The sequence below is a fragment of the Narcine bancroftii genome, chromosome 5, assembly GCF_036971445.1.
Source record: "Narcine bancroftii isolate sNarBan1 chromosome 5, sNarBan1.hap1, whole genome shotgun sequence".
NCBI classification, from domain to species: Eukaryota; Metazoa; Chordata; class Chondrichthyes; order Torpediniformes; family Narcinidae; genus Narcine; species Narcine bancroftii.
This window is the reverse complement of record NC_091473.1, coordinates 111,258,671-111,283,515: the sequence shown is the minus strand read 5'-3', so window position 1 is coordinate 111,283,515 and position 24,845 is coordinate 111,258,671. Positions and strand designations below refer to the sequence as shown.

Here is a 24,845-nt window from a genome sequence, read left to right as displayed (position 1 = left end):
ATATATAATTATATTTTTGTAAGAAAAATAGGAATAGTTTTATTTCAGATAACTATGCAAATACATTACATTCAACAGGCTACAGCTCAAATGGAAGAGAACCTTCAGGGGTTCATTAAATCAAGTGCTCCTGAAAATGTGCTGCCATTAGCTGATGGGGTTCTCAGCTTTATCCACCACCAGGTCATTGAGCTAGCTCGGGACTGCCTAGCTAAATCCAGAGATGGGCTCATCACTTCCAGATATTTCTTTGAACTGCAAGAGAATTTGGAGAAGCTACTACAGGATGTAAGTATTCAGCGTGAGTTTAAGATTTTGGTGCAAATTTGTTTATGTCCTTCACAACCCTCTAGAGTAGAGAATTCCAGGGATTCACTGTTCTCTGTGAGAAGAAATGACATGCTACACTTGCATCCTAATATTTTGTGATTCACCGCACGAGAACCCTTTGTATTCTTCAATTTAGAGAATATTCTGTCTTGATTTGTCAGACGTGACCATATTTTTCTTCATTCACTCCATTTATCATGTTTTTGCCCAAGCACTCAACCAATCTATATCCTGTTGCAGAGCACCACATGCCCTTGCACTTATCTTACTGTCATCAGAAAACTTGCTGTCTGCCCCTCCTCCATGCCTTTAATATCGGCAATAAATATTCTGAGTATTATTGACTGATAAGGGTCAAAAACGGATCCTTGGATACTGCACTGGTTATTTTTTTCCAGTGTGAAAAAGACTAATTTATTCCCACTCACTGATTTAAATGTGATATCCATTCTTTGATCTAAGCTAACATTCTTCACTTTCCAATATGGTACGGTCTTGAGCACTGGGTTTTCATGCAGTATCCATTGAATACCATCTGGAACTCCAAATACTCTATTTCTATCCATTCTCCTCCATCAATGCTGCTTGGAAAATCCTTTAAGAATCTTTCAAATTTGTCAAGCATAATTTCCATTTCATAAAACCACGTTGACTTGGTTGGATTGCATTAAGAGTTTCTAAATAACTCATTGTTTCTTCCTTGAATATGAACCAGCAACTTACCAATAACAGATACTAAGCTAACTTGTTCAGCCTTTCACCAGACTGGTGTCTCTCTGCCCTCTCAGGCCCCTGCTCTCTATCCCCTGGGTCTCTGTCTCTTTGTTCTCCCAGGCTTCTTCTCTTCACTTGTGAGACCTTTGTCTCCCCACTCTTTAGAACAGTACCCGATTTTCCATGTGGGCACTCTCTACCCAGATGGCATTAATATTGACTTTCTCAGTTTCTGCTAACCTGTTGTCCTCTCCCCCTTCCCTTTCCAGCTCTCCTTCCTCCCCCTTTCCTCTCTATTCACCTTGCCATCCCTCGTCCCCTTGATTGCTGCATTGACCTTCCTCCCTTATCACCTCCTGCATTTGCAACCATGCCTCCCCCCTACTCTTCTGTTCGGATGCCTGCTGGCATTTTTCCATACTTTGATGAAGGGCTCAAGTCCAAAACCTTGGCTGTGTATAAGGACAATGTTTGACCTGCTGAGTTTCTCCAGCATTGTGTTTTTCCTTCAACCACAGTTTCTGCAAATTTTCATGTTTTTCTTCCAGTTTTCACTCAAAGGACATGACATTCCACTCTTTCAGGTCACCTTTATATTGATTCATGAGGCACAGAGATTGACCTTTTGGATAATTATATTAATACCAACTAGTAGCCGTCTATATTAATCCCTTTTACCAACACTTGCTCTTGACAGTCACATGACCTCTCCATCTAATATTATAAAGCTTGAAATGTTGAAGATATTTCAAAATAAAATCAACTTCACCATGATGTAATATTTGCATTTCAATAAGGATTCAGTTAAGGTCATACCTGCGACCAATAACAATGCAGGAAGGTTGTCATTGCTGAATAATTATCCAGAAGTCGATGCAATTGACTGCACTATTCTCTATGCACAAAAGCTTAATTGCCAGATTCCCATGACATCTTTGTTTGATTTTGTTTGAGTTTGATTTGTATACAAAAAAACTGAGTTGAAGATATTTGTGCATGAGTGATGAAAATTAAATATGACTTATTTTATTAATTGCATATCAAAAGGAAGTGGTACATTGCTTCATTGCATAATGACTGAATCATGCAGTTTAATATGTTAGGAAACTACCAACTACAAATTTTAAGCAAATGGAGATCAATCAGAAAAATGAATTCTTTTGGAATTTTAGTTTTTTTTAATTTGTTTTTTATATTAATATTTTTAATGTAATAAAGTATCCCAAGGAGTTTTGAAGTAAAAAAAAAATTGGGAAATATCAAAAGGTAGTTCTCAGTGGTTGAATGAGATGACATGGTAAGGGAAGAATGAGACCATGGAGAGATTTAAAACAGGAGGGTTTTAAAAGCTGTCTGTCTTGACCAAGAATGCTTTCTTGAGATCAGAGCCCATGATAGCGCTGGCTGAGTTTTCTTCCAATTGTCTTTCTCTGTCCTGTGCATTGGCACCTCCATACCAGACAGTGATGCAACCAGTCAGAATGATCTCCATGGGACCTGTAAAAATTTGCAGGAGCCTTTGATGACATCCCAAATGGACTTTGCCAAGTGAAAATGGGACAACAACATTTTGGATGACCTCAAGTTTATGGTTGGTGAAATATGGAATGCTGCTTGAAGGAATATTAAGTTAGTCAGTTCTGAGGATTTCAGTAACAGGTAAAGTGTTATGTGTAACACAGTAACATGTGTTATGCAAGTGTAGGTATATGAGTCATGTGATGGAAAAAACACACTCAAGAGTGCAGTAGCATACAGAGATTAGTCAGTAACTCCCTGACTAATGTACCTAAAGGGATGGGGATGGAAATTGTCAGGTCTGAAGAAGATAGTTTTATTCCTCTCAGTATTCTAAAATAAAATATTGAAGATCTTGCATTGTAATTTCTAGCAGTATTGCTGAAGTGCAACATAGGAATGAGAAGAAGAGGTTTGGAATCAATCTTTGTGGAGATATTAGACTTAATGTGGGCAGATGAGAAGATCAATCTTTGAAGTCAATTGTCTGCTGAGAATTAAGTAAAATTGACAATTACACCATGCCGGACAATAGAGAAGAAATAGTAGGGAAGATGATGTGTTCGACCATGTTGGAATCAGAATCAAATAGGTCACGAAATTTGTTGAAACTAAAATAGTGTAAAATAAAATAGTGCAAAAAGAAGTGTAAATGAGGTAGTGTTGTATGGTTCATTGTCCATTCAGAAATCTGCTGTTTTTGTACCATTTGGTGTTCGTCTTCAAGGTCCTGTACCTCCTTCCTGATAGTAGCGGTATGAATAGGGCATGGCCTGGGTGGTGAGGGTCCTTGAGAATAGAGGCTGCTTTCTTGAGATCGGAACCCATGATTGCGCTGGCTGAGTTCACAACTCTGTTGTCTTTCTCTGTCCTGTGCATTGGCACCTCCATACCAGACAGTGATGCAACCAGTCAGAATGATCTGTAAAAATTTGCAGGAGTCTTTGGTGACATCCCAAGTCTCCTCACAAAGTATAGCTGCCGGTAAGCCTTCTTCATGACTGCATCCTCACGGAGACTCAAGGACTGATCTTCAAAGATGTTGGCACCAGGGATTTGAAGTTGTTAACCCTTTCCACTGCTGACTCCTTGATGAGGACGGGTTTGTGTTCTCCTGAAGTGCATGCTCAGTTCTTTAGTTTGCTAAGAATGAGTGCAAGATGGTTGTTGTGACTTCACTCAACCAGCTGATCTACCTCACTACTGTACACTTCCTCATGCCGTCTACAATTCTGCCAATGACCGTAGTGTTATTGGCAAATTTGTAGATGGTATTTGAATCATACCTAACCACATAATCATGAGAGTAGAGCAGTAGCTAAGTGTGCATCGCTGAGTTGATTGCCATTGTGGGGGAGATGTTAATTCCAATTCGTACTGACCTGTCTGATGAGTAAGTCAAGGGTCCAGTTGCAGAAGGAGGTACGGAGGACCAGGTTTTGAAGCTGGCTGACTGGTACTGAGGGGATGATGATGATGTTGAAAGCTGAGCTATGGTCAATGAAAAGTAGCCTGATGTGCATGCTGCTGTTGTCAAAGTAAAGTGTTATGTGTAACACAGTAACATGTGTTATGCAAGTGTAGGTATATGGGTCATGTGATGGAAAAAACACACTCAAGAGTGCAGTAGCATACAGAGTCAGTAACTCCCTGACTAATGTACCTAGAGGGATGGGGATGGAAATTGTCAGGTCTGAAGAAGATAGTTTTATTCCTCTCGCTGGCGGAGAGCCAGTGAGATTGCAACTGCTACGAAGCGTTTTTGGCGATAGGCGAATTGCAGTGGATCTAGATCTCTACTTGGGTGCGATTTAATTCTGGCCGGAAGCAGCCTCTCAAAGCATTTCATCACAGTTAGTGTGAGTCCTACTGAGCGATAGTCATTGAGTCAGCTTACTCTGCTCTTCTTGGGGTGTCCTTTTGAACCAGGTGGGGACCTCTGACTGCAACAGATTGGAAATCTCTGTGAACGCTCTGGCTTGCTTGTTGGTGCGTATTTTCAGTACCCTGCCACGTACACCATAAGGGCTTGAAGCCTTGCGATGGTTTACCCTCTTGAAGGATGTGCTGACATTGGCCTCAAGAGACGGATATCACAGGGTCGTCAGCTTCTGCAGGGATCTCAGTGTTACTGTAATTCTCCTTTTCAAAGTGTGCATAGGAAGTGTTCAGCTCATTGGCCTATTGAAGCATTTATGATGTTTATGATGTTTGGCTTCACCTTCTACAATATAATACCCTGCAATCCCTGCCTCTAGTTCTGTCTCTAGCTTCCCTCAGAATTGTCTCTTTGCTTCGAAAGGAGCCTCTGTAGCTTGTACCTCGATTCCCTGTAGAGATCTGAAATGTCATCGACCTCTCCCTCAGCAGGTTGCAAATCTTTTGATCCATTTAAGGCTTCTGGTTAGGGTACTCACAGCATATGTGTGTGGGCACCCACTCGTTACACAGGTCTTGAAGTTAATGACAGCTTCAGAACTGCGGACAGCACGTAAAACATTGTTTTTAAACTTTTCTCTGTATTGTGCACATTTCGAGGTTGCTACGTTATTGAGTTATTCTGTGTGACTCACTTGTTGTATGTTGTATATGTATGACCATGAACTCCCATCATTTTCCTTGATGTGTAGCAAGAGAAATTGCTGTCACGTGGGTTAGAATTTCTGACCATGCAACTGCATCACGAAGTATGTGTTGCTGTCGAATTTTTGAAGTCCACAAACAATATGTGGGGAGAGTGAAGCAGAAGCTCCTTTTAATTTTAATCTTATTTTACATTTACTTTTGAGCAGCACTCCATTACCTTATACTGGTTTTCTTGCAAGGACAAAATATTAATTTGTAAGACCTAAAGTATGCAGACATTAAAAGCCAACTGTGGTAATATGAGGAACAATTTTTAATCAAGAGAAAATGTAAAGCTGAACAAAAATGTATTTGTATCTTTAAGCGGAACACCAGTCTCTTAAGGAAGCAGTATAATGTAACCTTGGAGGGGTATGGGAATGGTGGGTCATTTTAATTTCATGCGCTGGTGATTATTAGTGGTGATGGATGGTTTTACAGACAGTGTATAACTTAACCTGTCTGGGTAAATTGTTCTGCTCGTGATTGTCATTTGGGATTCACTGTTTTACGGAATGACATAGACATTCCTTAGATGAGCATGACATCAGCTTCAGATGATATTGACTGTGTGTTTGCTACTGCCAGAACAAAACTTGCACAGAAATGAGTGTAGCATGTTTCAAACGATGTTTCAAAACAAGATGTCTGGACGATCTATTGAGCATGATGGTACCATGATGAGAATTTGGGAGCCTCAGAGATGTGCAAGATTTTTGGCTGACCTACTCTTACAAGTTGAGCCCCTTCTTTTACTAATCATACTATTTTTGAAGCAGAGGTCACTCTGTGATATTTCTATGCCTCATAGAAGTTCTCTTGCCGCTGAAATTAAGTGTGGTGGTGTTGCAAAATCCTGGTTAAAATGTTGATTTTTTAAATTTTATTTTACAGGCCCATGAACGGTCTGAGAGTTCAGAAGTGACATTTGTGACTCAGCTGGTGAAGAAGCTGATGATCATCATTGCCCGGCCAGCACGACTCCTTGAATGTTTGGTAAGAGAACCCTTTCACGTACTCATTTTCTGTCTGTCTATCAGTAAAATATGCATGCACAGAATTGAAGAAACAAAGTTAATGAAAATTCAAGCTCAAGCAGATCATTTATAATATTGTTAGATTTAAATTTTGCTTTATTGATGATGGCATGGATGGGTGATAATTTGACTGTAAATCACTATGAAATAACAATGTATATTTTTAAATGCTTTGTGGCTGCCCCATACTTCTGATCAGTCAAGCTTTGCAGTGAATTGGAGAAGTAGCTCTTAAATCAAAGATACATTTGTAATAAATTAATATATCACAAGACACCATAGTTACACCATATGTTACATTGATTCACCTCCACCTCAAAGAAGTATGACAGATTGTTATATTTTATATTATGCATGGATATGTTTTTGGAAGATAGATTGTGGGTTTTTAGTTAGGTTACAAACATTTCAAAACAGATCTCATTTTAAAATGCAAGAGTTATTCATAAGGTGGTGCCTACAAGTCTGTAAAGACGATAAAATCCTGTGCACAACGAGGTGCAAATGGAAGGGCCCATCTCAGGAAATGGATAAGATCCCTCATGGATTGTTTTTTGGGAGTCAGCAAACTGTTTTGGTAGAGTATGCTGTTTTAAGAGGGTCATGTGGTTTTGCAAGCAGAGAGGTAAAACAGGTTTTTCTCTGTGTGACACAGAGAGAGAGAGAGACTGCTGGTGGCTTTTGGAAGCTTGTTTGAAACCCCATTTTGAAGATGGGTTGTGAGTTCTGAGTTCAGCCTCTTCAAAGCCCTTGTGGTCCATACAAGAGGAAATGGCTGGCTGTATAATGTTTTGCCTGAGGTAAGGAAAACAGAAAAGGAACTCTATGGTGACCTGAAAGAAAGAAGTTGTCATCTGAAAAACCCTGATGGGGCAAGTTTCTTCGGCAAGACACTGAAGTGGCTGATCAGAAGGAATCAGTTTGTGTGTGTCCAACGAGCAACAAATCTCTCTTTGAAAACCATTTACCTTCAAGCACAAGAGCTTGGTGAAAATTCAAAATGTTAAATTCTGTAATTTGTCTCTTAATTCCTGATACTGGTGAACTTGGTGGAGTGAGAAGTGAGATTGGACTGTGCATCAAAGAACTTTTCTAAACTTACGCACACAGTACATACACATGCGCTTAAAATTAGAAGGGGGTTAAGTTAATAGTAATAAGTTAAAGTTTGATCCCTGTTTTCATGTTTAAAGAAAATTAAAAGCAACTTTTGTTTAAGTAACCATTTGTCTTGAGGAATATCTGTTGCTGCTGGGTTTTGAGATCCTCTGGATCCATCACAGAAGCAATTCTTATTCTGTCACAAAATAGATGGGTAAGCAGGCGAATTCTGTACAAAATAAGCAGGCTATGTTCAGCTCATGGTGTTTGAACCTCTATTAATGACTCACCAGAGATCATTCATCAAAATTATGATCAAAGCTTTGGTAGCATATCATTCTGAATGTTTGGAGTGAATAGCTAATTGTTATTTTCAATAATTTCAGTAATTTAATTGCATCACTGATATTTTGGGCTTTGGGTTATTCCAAGTTTCTATTTATAGATACTCCCCAACTTGTAACCTATGTGACTTATGTCCATTTGCACACGAGAGATTTTTTTAATTAAGAAAAAATATAAAATTTGCACGGTTTATGTTGTATTTGACAAAATATAACAAGGATACATAGCATGTAAGAGCCAAAATGTGCATACTTTGTTAGTTGGGTTCCCGGGGTCCATAGGCTGGGTGCGGTCATCTTGATTCCTGTGCACATGCGCGAGTCTTCGGTTGGTGCATGCATGTTGGGTTTGCATATTGGAGTTTGGTGCCACGTGCATGAGAGTTAAAGGTGCAAATTCAATTTCATCAGGACGCTTAACTTTTGCGCATGCACCAACCGAACTTCAATGCGCGAACCCACCGTGCACGCACCAATCAAGACTCATACATGCGCACAGGAATCAAGATAGCTGCACCCACTCTATGGACCCCGGGAAGCTGATTAACAAAGTAAATATGTACATTTTGGCTCTCACATGCCCTGTATCCTTATTATTGTTTGTCAAATATAACATTTGATTAATAAGTTTGCTTTAAAACTTCGGTACTCTGGGGTATGGCCATGGAAAGGATCTAGACAGACATGTCTTGGATGAGCTCTCTGTGAAGAATATTAAAAAGACAGTTTAAAAGTTTAAAATTAAGAATTTTTGCACTGTAAATGAAAAAAAAAGACCATTAAGAAGCCAAGACAGCAAAAAAACTAAACCAGAAGAGATACCGACTCAGCCAGGAACGTCGAATGAAGGCCCAAAAAGGAGTGGCACAAGAGAGTGCTTGGCACCGGCTGAACCCGGCAGTGGTAGAGGGTCGGCACGAGAGCCGAATATAATTCTGGATAAGATGGAGACTTTATGCACTCGTTTCATGGGTAATGAAATCGCAATGGGAGATGTGTCAGACAAGATGACTGAATTTAAAGAGGCGATTGACGATTTAATGAAATGAATGGGCCAAGTGGAAATCGACTTGGTTAAAACGCAAGAAAAGCTGAAAACTTTAGAAGAGAATGTGAAGAAGTGGGACTTAGATAAACAAGCTATGCTGGATAAGATCGACCACATGAAGAATTTTAGCAGATGCAATAAATGTTCAGATTATTGGTTAGGGACCAAAGGGAGACACCTGGTGAGCTTCTTTGAAATTTGGATCCCACAAGTGATGGTAGAAAATAAATTTAACGGGAAACTACAAATAGAAAGGGCTCATTGACCCCTGGGACCCAGAACATCTGACAAGCAGGGCCATGGCAGGTCCTGGTAAGACTTTTGAGTTACTGGGAAGAGGAAGCGGTTTTGGAAGCAGCATTTGATTATTATAAAGCAACACATTGGCCCATTTGAGATCAACAGTGGAAAGGTTCTACTCTTTCAAGACTTTGGCCCAATTTTCATTAAGCAAAGGAAGGAATTTGATGATGTAAAAAGGCAAATCTGGTCAAAGAATATAAAATACTTGATATATTCTGTGACTCTGGGGATCGAAGTAATGGGTGGCAATTGACGCTTTATCAAGACTAAGGAAGAAGTGGAAGAATTGGATTATGAAAAGATTAAAGATATTAAACAAGATGAAAAAGAATGTTTACAATGGGACCAAGTAAAATGTGTATTTTTGAACTGTTGTCTTTGGCTTAGCTTCGCGGACGAAGATTTATGGAGGGGGTAAAAGTCCACGTCAGATGCAGGCTCGATTGTGGCTGACAAGTCCAATGCGGGACAGGCAGACACGGTTGCAGCGGTTGCAGGGGAAAATTGGTTAGTTGGGGTTGGGTGTTGGGTTTTTCCTCCTTTGTCTTTTGTCAGTGAGGTGGGCTCTGCGGTCTTCTTCAAAGGAGGTTACTGCCCGCCGAACTGTGAGGCGCTAAGATGCACGGTTTGAGGCGAGATCAGCCCACTGGCGGTGGTCAATGTGGCAGGCACCAAGAGATTTCTTTAGGCAATCCTTGTACCTCTTCTTTGGTGCACCTCTGTCACGGTGGCCAGTGGAGAGCTCGCCATATAACACGATCTTGGGAAGGCGATGGTCCTCCATTCTGGAGATGTGACCCACCCAGCGCAGCTGGATCTTCAGCAGCGTGGACTCGATGCTGTCGGCCTCTGCCATCTTGAGTACTTCGATGTTAGGGATGAAGTCGCTCCAATGAATTTTGAGGATGGACTGGAGACAACGCTGGTGGAAGCGTTCTAGGATCCGTAGGTGATGCCGGTAGAGGACCCATGATTCGGAGCCGAACAGGAGTGTGGGTATGACAACGGGTCTGTATACGCTAATCTTTGTGAGGTTTTTCAGTTGGTTGTTTTTCCAGACTCTTTTGTGTAGTCTTCCAAAGGCGCTATTTGCCTTGGAGAGTCTGTTGTCTATCTCGTTGTCGATCCTTGCATCTGATGAAATGGTGCAGCCGAGATAGGTAAACTGGTTGACCGTTTTGAGTTTTGTGTGCCCGATGGAGATGTGGGGGGGCTGGTAGTCATGGTGGGGAGCTGGCTAATGGAGGAACTCCGTTTTCTTCAGGCTGACTTCCAGGCCAAACATTTTAGCAGTTTCCACAAAACAGGACGTCAAGCGCTGAAGAGCTGGCTCTGAATGGGCACCTAAAGCGGCATCGTCTGCAAAGAGTAGTTGTATTTATTGTTAAATGTTACGGAAATTTGCACGGAGAACTCAAGAAAGAGTGAGAACTTGGAGAAGCCGGTCTAAGGGGAATAGTGGCACCAAGAGAGGAACAGTTTTGCAGGATGGTGCTAAAGGGAGGGGTTCTTTCTCAGAAGATTCTGCGGGCTTTTTTTCCGCGGGCTTCCAGGGGAAAAAAAACAGAGACCCATTAAAAACCTCATCATTTAGACCTATCTCGCTTTTGAATGCTGATTATAAGATATTGGCGAAAGCATTAGCCAATCGACTGGGACAATATTTAACTTAAATTGATAATTAAATTGACAGGTGGGATTTGTTAAAGGAAGGTATTCTTCAAATAATTTAGTTAGGCTAAATCAAAATTGAATTCTAGTATAACAGTCTCCCTTTATGCGGAAAAGACATTCGACCACTTAGAATGTCCTTTTTTTAAATCTAAAACGTTGTAGAAATTTTGAATAGGTAGAATATTTATAAATTGGATTAAAACTCTCGATCATAAACCACAAGCCAAAATTATAGCTAATAATCGAATGTCAGTAGTTTTCTCTCTGAGTAGATAAAATAGACAGGGGCGTCCCCTGTCCCCAATGCTTTTTATCCTTGCGATTGAACTGCTGGCAGAGATTCTAAGGAGAGATCCAGATATTAAAGGCTTCAAAGTTGGACAGGAAGAACATAAAATCAGCCTATTTACTGATGATGTGCTACTGTATTGATCTGGTCCAGCTGAGTCTTTGGAGAAGTTACAAACAACACTAGAAAAATATGGAAGAGTTTCAGGTTATAAAATTAATATGGATAAAAATGAGATAATGCCATTGATGAACTTTGATATGAAAGATATCAAAAAGGAAGTCAATTTAAATGAAAAGTAGATGGAATTAAATCCTTGGGAATCATGACTGACAGAATTTATACACATTAAATTATACTCCCCTCTTAAGGAAGATAGAGAAAGATTTGCAGAAATGGAAAGACTTGGTGGGAAGGGTTAACTGTCAAAATGCAAGTGTTGCCAAGACTCCAATAACTTTTCCAATCGCTGTTTATTTCTTTGCTGAAAAAAAAAATCTTTAAATTATTAAATAAATGTATTAGGCAATTCCTATGGAATAATAAGGTGCTGAGAATTTTGCTGGAAAAATTAACGTTGGATTGTAAGCAAGAAAGATTGAGGCTACTGGATTTTAGAAAGTATTATTTGTCAGCACAAGCCAGATTTCTATGATCTTTCTTTGAGGAAGGCAACCCCTACTCTTGGATTCGAACGGGATTAAGTCAATGGAGTTAAGTCAATAACAAAAAAGACGGATAATCTTATATTATTACATATGATTAGAGTATGGCAAGAAATCAATGAGTGTATTGGGGAAAAAAGTAGCAGTATCATTGAGCACCATTATGTAAGAATGTGTTGCTGCCCTACCAATCGAGATAATAGAATATTACATTCCCGGTATGACAAAGGAATAAGATGCATTGAAGACTGCTATGCAGAGGGGATTCTTGTGTCTTTTGATCAACTAAAATAGAATTATGGAGTAGCTAATGGGACTTCTGTTTTCTCCAGGTAAGATCGTTCCTGAGAGAAAGATGAGGGCCAATTGTGGTCCCACCTGAAATTAGTGAAATGGAATGTGCAATCTGGCTGGGGAATACACCTAAATTCATAACAAAAATGTACTATGCTCACAAGATGAAAGTGAAAAACCAGGTTCACAGAGGTCGAGAGAGAGATGGGAGTTGGACTTGGGTGTTGTAATACTGGAAAGTTGCTGGTCTAATTAGTGTTTGGATAGTGTGATATTAAGCATCAATGTAAGATATGGTCTGCTTCAGTATAACTTCCTACACCAACTGGATCTTACACCACAGAAGCTGCATAGTGTTATGAGCCCAGAGGACCTGAAAACCCAGCAGCAGTAGATATTCACCAAGACAAATAGTTACTTAAACAAAAGTTGCTTTTATAATCTTTAAACATGAAAAGAATATCACACTCTAATTTATCACTATTGACTTAACTAACCTAACTTAACCCCCTTCTAATTCTAAGCACATGTCTATGTAATTTGTGTGTAAGTTCAGAAAAGTTATTTAGTTCACAGTCTAATCTCACTTCTCATTCCTCCAAGTTCGCTGGTTGCAGGCAATTCTTATACTATGCACAGAATTTAACATTTAGAAAGGTAAATGGTTACCACTCAGGAAGGTTCTTGTCGGTTTTCAGAGAGAGATTTGTTGTTCCAGTACCTCCACAGCTGATTTACTTCCATCAGCCACTTCAGTATCTTGCTGACAAACTTGCCCCCTTCAGGGTTCTCCAAATGATAACCTCTTTCTTTCAGGCCACCACAGAGTTCTTTCTTGTTTCTCTTATTCTAAGTGAAACATTAAACAGCCAGTCCTCTCCTCTTGCATGAACCACAAGGGCTTTGACCATGCTGAAATATGAACTCACAACCCATCTTCCAAATGGGGTTTTCCACAGGTTTGCCAGCTTGTCCTGTTTCAGGCCCAGCTGCTGTTGCTGGCTGTAACATTGTAGAACTGATTTCTCTCTGTCTGTCTGTCTCGTTCTCTTTCTCTCTCTCTCTCTCTCTCTGAGAGAAAGCCTGTTTGACACTCTCTGCTTGCAGAAACCACATGATCCTCTTAGAACAGCAAGTTCTCTTCCAGACAGAAGGCGGCACTGACATGCTCTTTCATATGTTGCCTTTTTGGAAACAACAATCCATTAGTAAAGTCGCTTGGGCACTTTCCAAAGCTCTTCCAAAGGCTGTGGAACTGATATGTCTACCATTAGCAGAGCTCCAGTATTTCAGATAAGATCTGTTTTAAAGTGTTTGTATGTAACCTATTCTAACAAACTTTTCCCAATTTATCTCCCAAAAATATATGTCACAATAGATAAAGTCCGAAATATTGAAAACGTGCTTTAGATGTGGGATTGAAATTTGAATGTTTTTACATGCGATGTGGTCATGTGAAGGTGAGGCATTTTTGGCAGGATATTACTGTAATATTAACATGGATAACAGGAGTGGCCTTTGCAGGCCACCTGGAGCTTTGTCTTGGGTAATTTTATTGAAATAAGTAATAAATTAACTAAATTCCAAATGTATTTTGTCAAAATAGCCTTATCAGTGTCTAAGAAGTATACTGCAATTACTCGGAAGTCTGACTCTCCCTTACTCATAGCACAATGGACTGCTGAGATGAATAGTTATATACCTTTAAAGAAAATTACATATAATTTAAAGTACAAATGTGACATATTTATCAAGATATAGCAGCCATATTTGGACCATATAGGGGCCCAATTACATTTTAAAAAAATAAGGATAATAACACATGTGGTGATAGTATAAACAAATGTGTCTTTCCCATATAGATAATTTTATGGTTAATATTAGGTGTGAGCTCTGGCAGTGTGTGGATTTATATTTGTGGAAGGGGAAAGGGTTTTTCTGTTTTTTTTCTATGATAAAGTTTAATATATCGTGATATTGAAGATTTTATGTATATTTATGAAAAATCAAAATAAAATATTAAAAAGACTGTACTCCACGCACCCGGGCAAAATTCTGACTTGCATCCATTTTGAGATACAATCATTCAGTCCCAATTATGATTGTAAATCAGGGACTACCTAAATTGTATTGTCTATTGAAAATGCTTGAGTGTGACCATCTGTCTATCTTTTAATTGGTTTATTAATGAAAATAAATGCTGATATTTATTAAAAGTCTTATTTCAGGTTTATTTCAAAGATTAATTGTCAATAGATATATTGATAACTGGTTGGCCATTTATATTCAAGGATTGCAGAGTTCACAATTGAGTCCCTGGAAAGAAAGAATTTTTTTTTAGAAACTAGCAAAGGATAACTAAGAATTACAAAGAGCAAAATATATAAATAGTACAGAACTATTAAGAGCTTCTATAATTATATAAAACGAAGAGAACAGGTAAATAAAGTATTGCTCCTTAACAGGAAGAGAATTTGGAATGAATAATCGAAAGTAGAGAAGTGGTAGCAGTTCTAAATAATTATTTTGTAATGATCTTCACATTAATGTCCCAGAAATAGCAAATAATTGAGGAGTTACAGGGAGGAAGGAACTTCTGGCATTCAAAAACAATGTGATGTGAATGGAGCTAAAAGCTGACATGTTCATACAGTTAATAGCTGCCATCTTGTATAAAGTGGCTGCAGTAACCGCTGCAATCGTGTCTGCCTGTCCCGCATCGGACTTGTCAGCCACAAACGAGCCTGCAGCTGACGTGGACTTTTTACCCCCTCCATAAATCTTCGTCCGCGAAGCCAAGCCAAAGAAGAATAAGAGGTACTTTGAGTACCTAAATATTTTGGAAAGTCCTGAACTGTGAATATAAAAGCCATATTCAAGAATGAAACTATAGGTCTGTTAACTTTGCATCTATCATTGGGAAAGTGCTGAAATCATTAAGGGGACAGAGAAAATTGTGAAATTGTTGAAAAGATATGACAGGGTTTTATGTAAGGGAAATTGGTTTGTTGAGGATGTAATGAACCAGTGGATGAAGGAGAAGCAGTTGAAATCGTGTACCATATTTATTTTTCCAGGAGGCATTTGATAAGGTGTCATGTAAATGACTACTGCACAAAATAAGGGTGTATGAGCTTGGAAAGAGGTAATATATTTGTATGGATAGGAGAATTTTTGGCTCGCAAAAAAAGAAACTTGTGATAAATGGGTCAATTTCAAATTTGCCATTAGTAACCATTGGGGTGCCACAGATATTATGTTGATACTCAACAGTTTACAATTTACATCAATAACTTGAATGAAAGGACCGAACAAATTTGAATGTATTCTCATCAAATTTGCTGCTGATGAGAAGATTGGTGGAATTGCAAGTTATATTGAAGACACAAACAGCATGCAAATGGACTCAGATCAGTTAAATAAGCCAGTGACTGTAAGATAAGTACGCCCCTTTGATGCTTCATGCAGGTGCCCAAGAAGAACAGGGTGACCTGCCTCAATGACTATCACCCTGTACCACTCACATCTACAATAATGAAATCCTTTGAGAGGTTGGTCATGGTCCAAATTAACTCAATCACCCTGTAGCACTCACATCTACAATAATGAAATCCTTTGAGAGGTTGGTCATGGTCCGAATTAACTCAATCACCCTGTAGCACTCACATCTACAATAATGAAATTCTTTGTGAGATTGGTCATGGTCAGAATGAACTCAATCACCCTGTAGCACTCACATCTACAATAATGAAATCCTTTGAGAGGTTGGTTATGGTCAGAATTAACTCACACCTAAGCTAAGACTTGACCCACTGCAATTTGCCTTTCACCACAATTGTTCAACACCAGATGCCAACCCACTGACTCTCCACTCAGCCTTGGATCACCTGGACGACAGCAATCAGGATGCTTTTCATCGATTATAGCTTAACTTTCAACACCATCATCGCTTTGGTCCTGGTTAGCAAACTCTGCATCTTCCTCTACAATTTGTCCTTGATTTCCTCTTTGAAAGACCACAGTGCGGATTGTAAACAACATCTTCTCCTCACTGATAATCAACGCAGGCGCACCTCAAGGATGTGTGCTTAGTCCCACTGCCCTATTCTCTCTGCACCCATGACTGTGTGGCTTGGCACAATTCAAATGCCATCTACAAGTTTTCTGATGATGTCACAGTTGTCAGCAGAATCACAGATGGCTATGAGGAAGTATAGAAGAGTGACATAGATCAGCTAGTTGAGTGGTCACAACAACTTTGCACTTCATGTCAGTAAAACGAGGGAATTGATCATGGACTTTAGGAAGGGGAAGCCAGGATAATCCAATCCAATCTTCCTTGATGGGTAAAGAACATCTCAGGCCTATCCCGGGACCATCGTGTTGATGAAATCATGAAGAAGTACACCAAAGGCTATATTTCATTGGGTGTTTGAAGAGGTTTTGTATCCCACCAGACTGTTGCATATTTCTACAGGCGTACTGTGGAGAGCATTCTGACTGGTTGCATCCCTGTTTGGTATGGAGGTGCCAATATCCAGGACAGGAACTGGCAACAGAGGGTTGTAAATTTGGCTAGTGCCATCATGGACATTAGTCTTCACTCTTAAGAAGAGGTACCTCAAGAAAGCAACTTCTATCATCATGGACCCTCACTGCACACTCTGTGCCCTTTTCTCACTGCTACCATCAGAAAGGAGATACAGGAGCCTGAAGACACTAGCCTAATGGGACAAAAACAGCTCATTCCCCTCCTTCATCAGATAAGTGAACAGACAATGAATCTATGGATACTATCTCACTTTTTTCTCTTTTCTTTTGCAGTAATTAAATCTTGTATTTACAAAATGGTGTAGTAATTTTGCACATTGTTCGGCACAGTACTGCTGTTGCATAACACCAAATTTCATGACATGGGGCAAAGGTTTGGAGATCTAATTAAAATGGAAGGTCCTATTTAAACAATAAGAAATAAATGTTACAGTCCCAAGGCCTCCAAGTCTACAAACACATCTTCATCCAGAAACAGATGTAATTAGGAAGGTTAATGGAGTGTTAGCATTTATTGAAAGAGTTATCGAATTTAAAGGTATGGAAATTTTGTGTTGGTGAGCCTTTGCACTTATTTATGGTTTTAGTCTCCATATTTAAGAAAGGATGTGTTTATGTTGGAGGCAGAACAGAGAAACCTAGGAAAATAGGTGCAGGAGTAGGCCAATTGGCCCTTCAAGCGTACACCAACATTCAATATGATCATGGCTGATCAGTACCCGGTTCCTGGCTTCTCCCCATACCACTTGATCCCCTTAGCCACAAGGGCCAAATCTAACTTACTCTTAAATATTGACAAGGAACTAGCCTCAACTATTTCCTGTGGCAAAGAATTCCACAGCTCTACCACCCTCTGAGAGAAGAAATTTTTCCTCATCTCATTCCTAAAAAACTTCCTCCTTATCCTTAAACTGTGACCCTTGGTTCTGGTTTTTCCCAGCGTTGGAAACAACCTACCTGTGTCTAGTCTCTCGAAATCCTTTTATGTGTTTCTATAAGATTTCCCCCCCCCACCACCAATCTTCTAAATTTCAGAGAATACAAGCCTAGTCTATCTAACCTTTCTTCATATGCAAGTTCTTCCATCCCTGGTATCAGTCTAGTGAATCTTCTCTGCACCCTCTCCATAGCGAGGATGTCCTTCCTCAGATAAGGAGTCCAAAACTGCACGCAGTACTCCAGATGTGGTCTCACCAAGGCCCTGTACAGCTATAGCAGGATCTCTATACTCCTGTTCTCAAATCCTCTTGCTGTGAATGCCAACATAGAATTCGCCTTCCTCACCTACTGCTGCACCTACATGCCCACTTTCAAGGACTGATTCACAGCAACACCCAAGTCTCTCTGCGTCTCCCCTTTTCGTAAACAGATACCATTTAGATAATAATCCTCTTTCCTGCTCTTACCTCCAAAGTGGATAACCTCGCATTTATCCACCTTATATTGCATCTGCCACATCTTGGCCCACTCACCTAACTTGTCCAAATCACTTTGCACCCTCCTAGTGTCCTCAACACAGCCAACCCCACTACCCAACTTCGTGTAGATACACAAAGTTGACAAGAAGATTAAAAGGGTTTATTTTGCTGCACTTTGAAGTTTAGAAGAGTAAAACACAAAATTCTGAGAGGGGTTGACAGTGTGGATGTTAAGAGGATGTATCTGAATCTGGCTAAGGCATAGTGAGAGGAGTTGTACAAGATCAGTATCGTTACTTCATCATGAACAAATGATTTTTAAAGTTTTGTTTTGAGAAATATTGTTTTATGGAAAGCAGTTGCTCATTCTTTGAAAATATAAACTTTTTTTAAAGAAATGTCAAGATGATTGCATCCCCCCCTGTTGGCTTATCAGAATAACGCATTTTGAAACAGCTTGCAATCAATTCCATTACATTTAGTCATTTTACTCAATTTACTCTTCAATAAACATTTTACTCTGACTTGCATTTTGTTTGGAAGGGAGAAAGTGGAGCTTAATAAAATATGATGAATTATCTTGCAACAGCTAGTTTCAGCAACATTATTCTTCTGCAAGAATTTTAGAATTATTGATTCCGGTGATGATCGAGAGAAAAGTTGTTGGTTTCCGCAATGGGTTTTTTGTCCTCATTGGAGGGTTGGGGTTGGTATGGCAAGTTGGGGGGGATGTTGAACTGTTGTAGTTGTGTTTATCAGAAATTTGAAAAAATGTGCAGTAGACTCCTTGTTAACATTAAAAAGGGGTGACAAAAGCATCACCTGGAATCCTTCTGGCTGAACCATTTTAGTGGATGCTTAAATTTAACTTTTAAGTTTGTCACAAAATAACTACTACAGTGAGAATAATTCATCGGTGAGCTTGTACCAGGATATATTTATTCCTAGGAACTTGAAGCTTTCTACTCTTTTGAGCTTAGTGCCATTAAAAGGCTGCATCACCATCCCAGCAGACCATAATCAGTGAAGATGGATAACAACATCTCCTTCCCAATTACATTCAACATCAGTGTTCCTTAGGAGTGCTAAGTCCCTTACTTACTATTCTCCTTCTACATCCACAACTATTCAGACTGTACAGCTAAAAAAATAATGATAGGACAGAATACAGGAAAGTGGTTGAAAGTCTCATGAAATGGTGCCATGATAACAGTCTCTCTGTTAATGTCACTCAGTCAAAGGAGTTTATCATTAAATTCAGGAGAGGGGGCAAAATTCCCACTGCTGTCCACATTGATGGTGCTTAAGTCGAAAAAGTAGGCAACTTTCAAGTTCTTTGGAATAAATATCTCCAATGATCTGACCAAGGACAAGTGAGTGGATTTGACAGTCAAGAAAGAGCACCAAAGGCTCTACTTTCTTAGAAGGAGAAGGAAGTTTGGCATGTTCCCACTGCTTCTCAACAGCTTCTACAGGTGCACCCTTGAAAACAAACATGTTGGATGCATCATCGTGTGATATAGGACCTGCAAGAAGTTACAGAATGTAGTGAATGCAGCTCAGAATGTAACACAAACTTCCCTCCACTCCAAGGTCTCCACCACAGCCCCCGTTACTAGAGAAAGGCAGCAACATACTGAAAGACCTATTGAACCCTGGACATATTCTCCCTTCTTCCCATGGGGAAGAAGGCAGAGAGAAGGAAAGCTCATGCCAACAGGCTTCAAGATAATTCCTATCCTCCAGCTAAGGTTCCTGAATGTGCTAAATAGTGCTGAAATTTTGCGCTCTTGGTGCTAATTGATCTTTCTTTTCATTACAATTCTACACTCTAAATTGTGCTCTTTACGTTGTTGTATGAATGTTAGAAATAACCTGTTTGCTTGCAGAAGAACACTGTACTCGGTATTTTATGACAAATAAATTTAAACTGAAGTCAATTGATGCAGAGGGTGCTACCATAACTTTGTAACTTCTTTGTAATGGTCTGTTTTTTCATTTGTAGGAGTTTGATCCTGAAGAATTTTATCATTTATTGGAAGCAGCTGAAGGCCATGCCAAAGAAGGGCAAGGAATCAAATCTGATATTCCACGCTATATCATCAGTCAGCTGGGGCTCACCAGGGATCCCTTGGAGGGTAAATACATTTTTACTAAACATTGCAGAAGCATTTGTTCACCACCAATTAAATCCTGTATTGCATGTGTAAATGATGAAATTGGACGACTTTGGTTAAATCAGTGCAGGGCTGAAAGTTCTTTTAAGAAATTATTTAATGATAAGCATAGAATTATTAGGATAGATCCAATTGTGTCATTCCTTTAGAATCTTCAGCTATTCATTGAGATCATGAGTAATTCATGACCCAATTCCAAAAATTTATCTGACCCTTTTCTTATCTCTAAATCTGTCAATATCAGATCTTAAATTAAAATTTACTATCACATAATTGACATTTGTGGAAGATGATTCCAAATTTCTACAGCCGCACTGGAAGTCCTGACTCTAATTTCTGGCCCTTGCTCCTTCATGTAGATATCTCGAACTAACAGGACTCTCTAGCTTTATGATTCCTGATTAACCTACAAATGATCAAAGCTCAATATTTTGTACCATATTCTCAACAGTTTCATAAATGAAGCAGGGTTCCATTTATTATTGATATTGTCTCGTGATTTAGGTCCCAGATATCTGATGATATAAAATATAAAATGTTTCCCAAAATAAAGTGTTTATGTATGGTACAAGTTAACAGCTGCAAATTATCCCAAATTCAGTGGTAATTAATTTAATATTGTACATAGTCATATGAATGCTCAGTTTGATATGAGTAAGTCACATTTCTTTTCCTTAAGCAAATGTTCTTTTGCTCGTGCTCTATTTTGACCAGAAATGGCCCAGTTAACCAGCTGTGACAGTGGAACTACAGAACCTCCAGAAACTGATGACTCTTTAGATGTAAGTATTGTTAATCAAAATGAAAATTCACTAGGCAAACAAGAAAGATTGCTGGAAAGCTGGGGCAAGACACAAAATACTGGAGGAACCCAGTGGGTCAGGCAGTGTCCATGGAAGGCAATAGGCAGTCAACATTCAGGCTGAAAACCTTTCATCAGGGGTGGCAAGAAAGATAGCAGAAAAGCTGAATGGTGGGAGAGGAGGAGCATGAACTGGCCAAGTAATCGGTGAATACAAGTGGGAGGGTGAGGAAAGAAATGGAAATAAAAGTTAGGAGGTGAAATGAGAAGAGGCAGAGGGCTAAAGGAAGCACTGATAGGGAAAGACTGCAGATGATGGAACGAAGAGAAGGAAATGGGGGGATAGAGGAAGAAAAGTGTGGTGACAGGCAGTTTGCGAGGGCAGGGGAAGGAAAAAGAGAAGGTAAAGGGCCAAAGGGATAAGGAAAAGCAAGGGGGTGGTTACCTGAACTTTGATCCCATACGAGTTATGCCTCAAAATACTCCGGGATCCCCTTGTCCTCACCTACCACCCCACCAACCTCCACATCCATCATATTATTTGAAAATTCCTTTATCTCCAAAGGAATCCCACCACCAGACACATCTTTCCCTCTCCCTCCACTCTCTGTTTTCCATGGGGGACCTTGTCCATTCATGCCTCCCCATTAATGAACACTTACCTGTGACTGCAACAAGTGGTACACCTATACCTACACCTCCCACGTGAGGCTATACCCCATCGGCAAATCAGAAGGGGGATCTATTGCTTCCAGTGTAGACTCTACATCAGGGAGATGGAGATTGGGGATCATTTTGTTGAGCATCTATGCTCCATCCATTGCAACAGCCAGGATCTCCCATTTTATTTCCACTTTCAATTCCCATATTGACATGTCTCTTGGTGGCCTACTTTACTGCCAAGTTGAGTCCTCATGCAAATTAAAAGAATAATATTAACTTCTTTAACATCTGGTAACCACCTTCCCCCTCCACACACACACACACACACACACCTACTTGTTTTCTATCCCCTATTTGCTTACTTGCTTTCCTTGATCATTCTGGCCCTTTAGAATGGCATGGGGCACTGAACATTGAAGGATAAAAAGAGTGAGATTCTTGAGATCATTTCACACGGCGTGATAATGGAGGATAATGGCGGAGTCAGCTCAATGGATGGGCTCATTTTTAGTGAGAAAAATCATATGAACTTTGCACTTTTTGGAGGCAAGAATGGAGGAGACAGGGAGAAGAGGTTTAAGATGTTTTGTTTAAAGTAAGAAAGGAAACAAGAATGATTCTAAAATTGTGAATAGTCTCAATACAGAGAAGGAGGGTGTGATTAGGCTTTGAGGTCCAGCCACATTAGAGTATGAATGGCTTATCCATTTGGTAATAACACATTAAAGTCCATGTTCCTTGGATCTGAGGGTGCAAATATTATGGGCTGTGGCAGGGAAATTGGTGATTATTATGTGACATTTAGTGCCATGCAAGTTACATTAATTCTCATTAGAGTTTTCAATTGAGAAGTAGATGAGAATAAAATGCACGACACTAAATGTTGATGATATTTTCAGAATTGTTAAATCTTTTAATAATGCACCATTTATTACTCAAAAATACTTGTCAATTTAAGCTTTGTACTTTGTTTTTATCTTTATAAGCTCACCTTTTATTTGTTAATAAAGGGGCATTTTGTGTTCAAAATTTAAAAAAATTAAATAAATGGACTTCAACTCTGATTATCTGAAATCGGATTCTCCATAATCCTCATTTATCCGAAAATTTTCTAAAATGAGGATATCTGAAACAAATCAGAAATCCTCATTTATCGGTGGGGGCGTGGCAAGATGGCTTAGGGAACAGACGTGCCTTCCAGACCTCTCCTGACTCTGATTTATTGTTTTGTCTTTAAGTGCCCGTTAAAGTTCTTTTAAAAGTTTATAAATAATAAGAGGTGCTGGATTAGTGCCTAATGGTTTATATGCAAAAAAAAAGGTAAAAGAAAATATCAACAGACTGTTAAAAAACTACATTTTCCGAAATTGTCTGAGCCTACTTGTTTACAAGAAGCCAGGACTCAATGTAGAATGGATCCAGAGGAGGTCGTGCAGAGTTCGGCATTGAAGCTTCGTTTTAAGCTGGTGAGGCTCTCTGAAGGTCACACTCAACAGCTTTCAGAACAAGGGGCTGGATGGATGCCAGTGTTACGCATGGTGGCCACTGCAGGTGTTGTTGCTGAGGCTTTGACAGTTGAATCAGCTGGGGCGCCACCAGCTGAAGAGTTAAAGAGTTGTCATTCGACTGCTATAGTGGTGGCGCTGCAAAATGCATCTTCAATTACAACGGTTTTTCCAGACATCGATTCAGTGAAGATGATTAAAGAGATTTGGCTTAAAGATAACCCTGATCTTCAGTCTCCTGGCATTGCTGGGGGGACTTTGAGGGGGATTTTTATATGAAGTCAAACTGCTAGAAAAGATACTAAATTAAGGGAAGGGACAGAAGATCCCGTGGTCTCTAAGGAACAGCAAGACCCCATTATGCCTGAATCTACTTCTGTTGAAATGTCTGTTAAGGATCTTGAAGATAAGATACATTCTGTATCGAGTCACTTAGCTAATTTTGTGAACCTGTTTATTTCCAAGATTAATGCGATGGCGGAAGTCATTAATGGAGCTTTTAAGCTTGAAACCATTGAAAGATTTGAAATGTGTGATCAAGGTTTAGTCGATGCACAGGATCAACTGCAAGATGAAAATAGAATAATTGAAACATTGCAGATCCAAAATAAAAATTTAGCAAAAAAGGTTGATTAATTGGAGAATCAATCTAGACGGAACAACCTGAAAATTGTTGGTTTGCCAGAAGGACCAGATCCAAGAAAATTTTTTACTGAATGGATTCCACGAGTGTTAGGACAGGATAAATTCCCTGAAGGTTTAATACTGGAACGTGCTTATAGAGTTTTAAGAAGAAAATCTTTTTCAGGACAGAATCCAAGATCTGTTTTGATCCGTTGTTTAAACTATTGTGACAGAGAGACAATTTTACGTACGGCTATTAGAAATGCCCAGCAAAATAGATCTCCTTTGATGGTTCAGAATAATCCTGTTTTCTTCTATCAAGATTTGAGTCAAGAAATTATGTTTCAACGACGTGAATTTAATTCTGTGAAAGAACGGTTGTGGGAAAAAAAGACATAAGGCAACATTCAGGTATTCTGCGGTACTGAAGATTTTTCAGGATGGAAATCAGCCAAAGTTCTTTGACAATCCTAAAGAGGTTATGGACTTTGCTTAGTCTCTACCAATCATGCAGTTTCAGGAACGATGTAGTCCTTTAAGGTCTCCAAAGAGAGTAGAGATGTAAGGTGGGATCCAGTTTTTTAAAAGAAATGGAAGCAATGGTGACCGAAGTGGTAACATTGATTTAAAAAAATAAATCTTTTTTTTTGAGAAGAGTTTAAATAGTTTAAATAATGATGATAGTTTAATGAAATGGGAGTTGGGAGAGGGAACTGGGTGGGCACTAGTTTCCAGAAGTCATCAGCTACCTGTGAGTTACCTCACACCCAATATTTTGGGGGAGTTACCGCTTTGGGCGGTTTAAACAGGAGGAGGTAGTTGTGACCTCCGACCTGTTTTTTTTTTCTTTTTAATTTTTGGGTTAAGAAGTGAAGGATTTTTTTATTATTATTTTTTTTAAATAAATAATTTTTTTTTAACTCTTTTTGTTTTCTGATTGTAATTGAGAGGGAATTAGGAGGTTTTTTTCTCTCCTTTTTTTTCTCTTTTTTTGGGGGGTTTTTTTTTCTCTTTTTTCTCTCTTTTTTAAGAGGATGATGTCACAGAAGATAATAAGTCAAAAATTGAGGATGTTGAATTAGATGAAGAGGAAGATGAGGGGAAAGGTGATAAGAAGAAAAAGAAGAAAATCAAGTACAAATACATTGAGGGAGAAGAGTTTA

General features: G+C 39.3%; 1 protein-coding gene across 5 annotated transcripts in view; it reads left to right on the top strand.

Annotated features, from left to right (window-relative positions):
- The window catches only part of mast2 (microtubule associated serine/threonine kinase 2), a 416,446-nt gene that overhangs the window by 339,111 nt on the left and 52,490 nt on the right, over nucleotides 1-24,845 (top strand). For all 5 annotated transcript variants that reach the window (XM_069938760.1, XM_069938759.1, XM_069938762.1 and 2 more), the window contains 4 exons: nucleotides 79-288; nucleotides 6,082-6,183; nucleotides 19,917-20,049; nucleotides 20,803-20,870. In XM_069938760.1, the coding sequence (XP_069794861.1) occupies nucleotides 79-288; nucleotides 6,082-6,183; nucleotides 19,917-20,049; nucleotides 20,803-20,870 (513 nt within the window). The remainder of the gene's footprint in view (nucleotides 1-78; nucleotides 289-6,081; nucleotides 6,184-19,916; nucleotides 20,050-20,802; nucleotides 20,871-24,845) is intronic.